Source organism: Carica papaya, chromosome 8, assembly GCF_054855325.1.
Source record: "Carica papaya isolate Zhongbai chromosome 8, ASM5485532v1, whole genome shotgun sequence".
NCBI lineage: Eukaryota > Viridiplantae > Streptophyta > Magnoliopsida > Brassicales > Caricaceae > Carica > Carica papaya.
The window spans coordinates 29694739-29698816 of record NC_142316.1 but is presented as its reverse complement, the minus strand read 5'-3'; the positions used below and the strand labels follow the sequence as shown (position 1 = coordinate 29698816).

The following is a 4078-nucleotide window of genomic DNA, read 5'->3' as shown; positions in this document are numbered from 1 at the left end:
GGGACCAATTAGGTTGAGCACTTGGGAGATGAGATGTATATTGGAGTAAATTTTGGCCATAAAGATGACCATAAGAAATATAAGGAAACACTGCAATCAGCAAAGTTATTTCACAAATAATCTCCATTCACCAACAGATATAGATTATTACATCTGTAAACGATAAGCATGTTAACAGCAAAGCACAACAGAGAGTCAGAAGGAGCAGAATGTTTCACAAATAAGCAATGCTAACAGCAAAGTAGAACAAAATTTTGCCAACGCGTAGGATGTGATTCTTGTTGATGACAGGATATACATGCCAAAATGCCACTTGCAGGAGATTTCAAAGATCTCAACACACAATCTCCATTAAAGCAAAATAACATACTATTTTATAAAATTATCACCAAATATAAACACCCTAACAGCAAAGGACAAGTAGAGAGCCAGAAGGAGCAGGATAAATCAATAGGTAAATTTCAATTATGAGATAAACACTAAACTCTGTTGCTGGCCTCAACTTTAGATAATGTTGGAGAAAAGATAATGCGTTCTTGCACAAATTGCCAAAACTAAGTTTGGGCACCAGGAACATACCCATTGCTTTTGTCACCTAAGGTGCTTTTCCCAGAAGTTAGACAATGTAAAATCAAATTATCACTAGCTGGAACCGCGAGCTTGTAGTCTCTTCCTCTCAAACTCCAGCTGAAAAGAAAAACAAAGCAATTAATTTTTTTTTTTTAAATAACAAAGTAATGAATGATTTTCCTGATGAAATTCCCAACAAACTGATGCTAAGAATTCAAAAGACTTACCATTTTCCTCACCCGATCATTGGCAGAAGGAGTTCCTCCACTAACGGATTCAGGTAGATATGGACTGCTAACGCGCACTTCATTCATCACAACAATGACAGTCTTATCCCAACGCACTGGAAGCCTGGTTATTACCATGAACATCAATTATCAAATGATTAATTGCCTATACAATATTTCTCCATAGTGAGTTCCTCAAGTGCATATTCAAATATATATGGGTTGCTAACAAACATTTATTCATCATCACAAAACAGTCTTATTCCAGGTCATTGGAAACCAGATTATTTACCATTAACATTAACTTTAACTATCAGCTCCATAATAATATTTTTCCAGAAGGATTGCCAATAACAAAAACATTTATTTGTATCACCTAGGTCCTACTGATGGAAGCAATAGCAGAAAGAAGCAGAAGAATCATATCTTCAAAGAATGCCAGAGCGAATGCCTCCATAAATAGTTACAAGTTCCAGAATCAATACTACCATGATAACAGTGACATTATTCACAGAAGATAAATGCATTTAGCAGAGCTGGAAAAGGAGAATGTAAAGGAAAACATGAAGGAATGTTAAATGCAGCTTTTACGTCTTAGATAAAGCATCAAAAATGTTCTGGGCTTCGGTGGTGACACCCACTCCAATTCTTTCAGCTTCTGCCTCTGCTTGCCTGCAAATTTCACCATCTAATATAAATCATTCCAAATTCAACAAGAATCAAACATTTGAGTTGAGATATTAAGAGCCAATAAGTTAAATTACCTAACAGCCAATTCTTCTCTGGCTTGAAGACTGTTAAGATCGAGGTAACACTTGCTGATATCAAGTGGGTCTTCAGCGTGTCCCAGGTACGAAAATTCCTGTATGTAATTAGCTTTCAGCAGCCTGATGTTCCTCCTAGGCCCAGACTTTGAACCCTCTTGTAACACAAAACATGGTTAAGGAATCGAAAAATTCAAATTCAAACAAACAAAATCCACCAACGGAAAATAAAAAAAGAGGCGAAAACTATCTTGGATTAGCAAAAAAAAAAACAAAAAACAAAATGGAAGAAGCAAGCAAAATCGAAAGAGAAAAGGATATGAAGCACGAGGATGTTGGAATGGCGGTCGAAGGCAATGACCTGGGCTTGGAATTCGTCCCCCAATGTGGTCTTGATCGAAAGCAAGCAGCCGACTGCGAAGTCCTCGCTGTTGTTTCCATCCATGGCCTTCGGCTTTCACCCAATTTTCCTAAACGTTTTTAGATTTGCTGCTGCGATTTTCTTCCTTTTATTTCTTTTTACCTTCTTCGCTTCGCCTTAAGCCTTCACTGCGTTTTCTTTGTGCTTGACAATGGAGGTCAGCTCTCAACAGTATCAAGCTTTAGGTTGGGCTAGACCAGATAAATAGCGGGCTAATAATTGGGCTGGTTGTGAGCGAAATGGGTCAAGAATAGAGATCCACATTGAGAATTTTGACCGGTAATTAATTAGTTAATATAATGTAATTAGTGGTAATTAATAATTATTTAGGGTCATTATGATAATTTAAATAACCAGGGGCAAAAGGGTAAAAGAGAAGAAAGGTCGAGAATCTTCTTTTGGATATCGAGTATTTCCAGTGTTCATACAGGGTGGTCCATTACCTTATTATTAGAGGTGAGCTGGTCACCACACCACTGCCATTCCACCTCCTGTTTCCATATCTTTTTTAAAAAAAAATTATTTAATTTTATTTTTGATTATTTGGTGGAAAGATTTTTGTTTATTAAATGTTTATATACGATGTAGATCTGCGAATTTAATATAGTTCATAATTTGAGCATTTGTATTCACTTCAACTTTCTGCATCAATATATTTATTAATTTCTAAAATTAAATATAACATATATTTGGTGTATATTTATTTATATAGTTTTTAAATTAATTAGTATTTATATATTTTTTATGATAAATTTTTGTTAGATTTAAAAATTTTCTTTTGTTGACTCCTTATGAATCATCACAAGCCATTCATGTTTGCCTAGTAATTAAATAAAAAATGTCTAAACTAAAAAATCAAAAAATATATATGTAACATTATATTAAACAATTCATAGAAAAATAGCCGAAAACGTGTTTCACTCAGATATTATGCATACATGTGTATACGTGTATATATATATATATATATAACATAATTTTAGACTTTGTCTTTTAGGTCTCTCGTTTATCACAATAAGAAGGGCTTATTTTGACTTTGACTTTGACCTTACTTTTTTAATATTAAATTAAATATGTGTATTTAACTAGATTAAACACTACTTGTCAACTAAAGTCTTATGAGCTTTGTCAAAAATCAAGGAAAAGTAAGAAAAAATGTAAATGTTCCTAATTTAAAAAAAAAATGAATTTATAATTTAAATACGTAAATGATTAATAGATTTAAAATTTACATTTTTTATATAATAATTAAAAATACTCAATAGAGTTATGAGAATATTTTATTTAAAAGATAAATAATAATTAAAAAAATAAAAAGAAGAGCGAATAAATAAATATCATGGGGCAACCTTCACTAACATTTAAAAGGAGTACGGGTGTGAAACTATTCACAACTCTTTTAATGATCAGAATTTGGATCTTGGTCTCATTGATCTAAAATAATTAATAAAATGGTAAATTATACTACCGAAATAAAAATATTACACTAATCACATATACAAAAAATAAAAAATTAGTAAAAATCATAAAACAACTAATTGAGTCTTTAATTTGAGTAAATTTATTTAATATAAAGAAAACTGTTTACTTTGTACTTATTGTAACTAGTTTTCCAAAAACAACTTATGAAGACTCATATTCATACTAATTTTTATTTTCACGCAAAAGAGAACAAGATACAATAACTTTCAATTTTTACCTGCTTACTGATACCATTGGGAGTCTATAGGGATGTTTCTCTACTCGTTAGCACAATATCCAATTTAAATAATTAATCGATCGTTCTCATACTCCGAACGGTAATAGGCACCAAACATTCTATCGCTTCGATACCTCATCTGGTATGAGGATGAACCATATCTCCCAAACCTTTTCGGTAAGGGACTTCCCAACCCCGTTCGGCTGAAGTAACGTTCACGATAAGGTTTCTTATGTACCAAACCCATCCACCCTTTCCTTAGATACCTAGTAAGTCTTTCACATAAAGATTCTCATCAACAAAACAACCAACCACGCATACCACTATCTCATATTACATGTAAAGATCAATTAAACTATATTCCTGCTGACAGTATATAACCGAATAAATTAAATAA

At 32.5% G+C, this 4078-nt stretch overlaps 1 protein-coding gene across 1 annotated transcript; it reads right to left on the bottom strand.

The window, feature by feature from the left end:
• Nucleotides 1–351: 351 nt before the first annotated feature.
• Nucleotides 352–2154, bottom strand: LOC110822770 (uncharacterized). The gene is made up of 5 exons (XM_088208966.1): nt 1884–2154; nt 1562–1722; nt 1389–1469; nt 798–921; nt 352–687 (listed from the first exon to the last, which is right to left on the bottom strand). Exons 1-5 carry the CDS (start codon nt 2004–2006, stop codon nt 643–645), a joined length of 534 nt encoding a protein of 177 aa, XP_088065092.1. The 5' UTR covers nt 2007–2154; the 3' UTR covers nt 352–642.
• Nucleotides 2155–4078: the final 1924 nt, after the last annotated feature.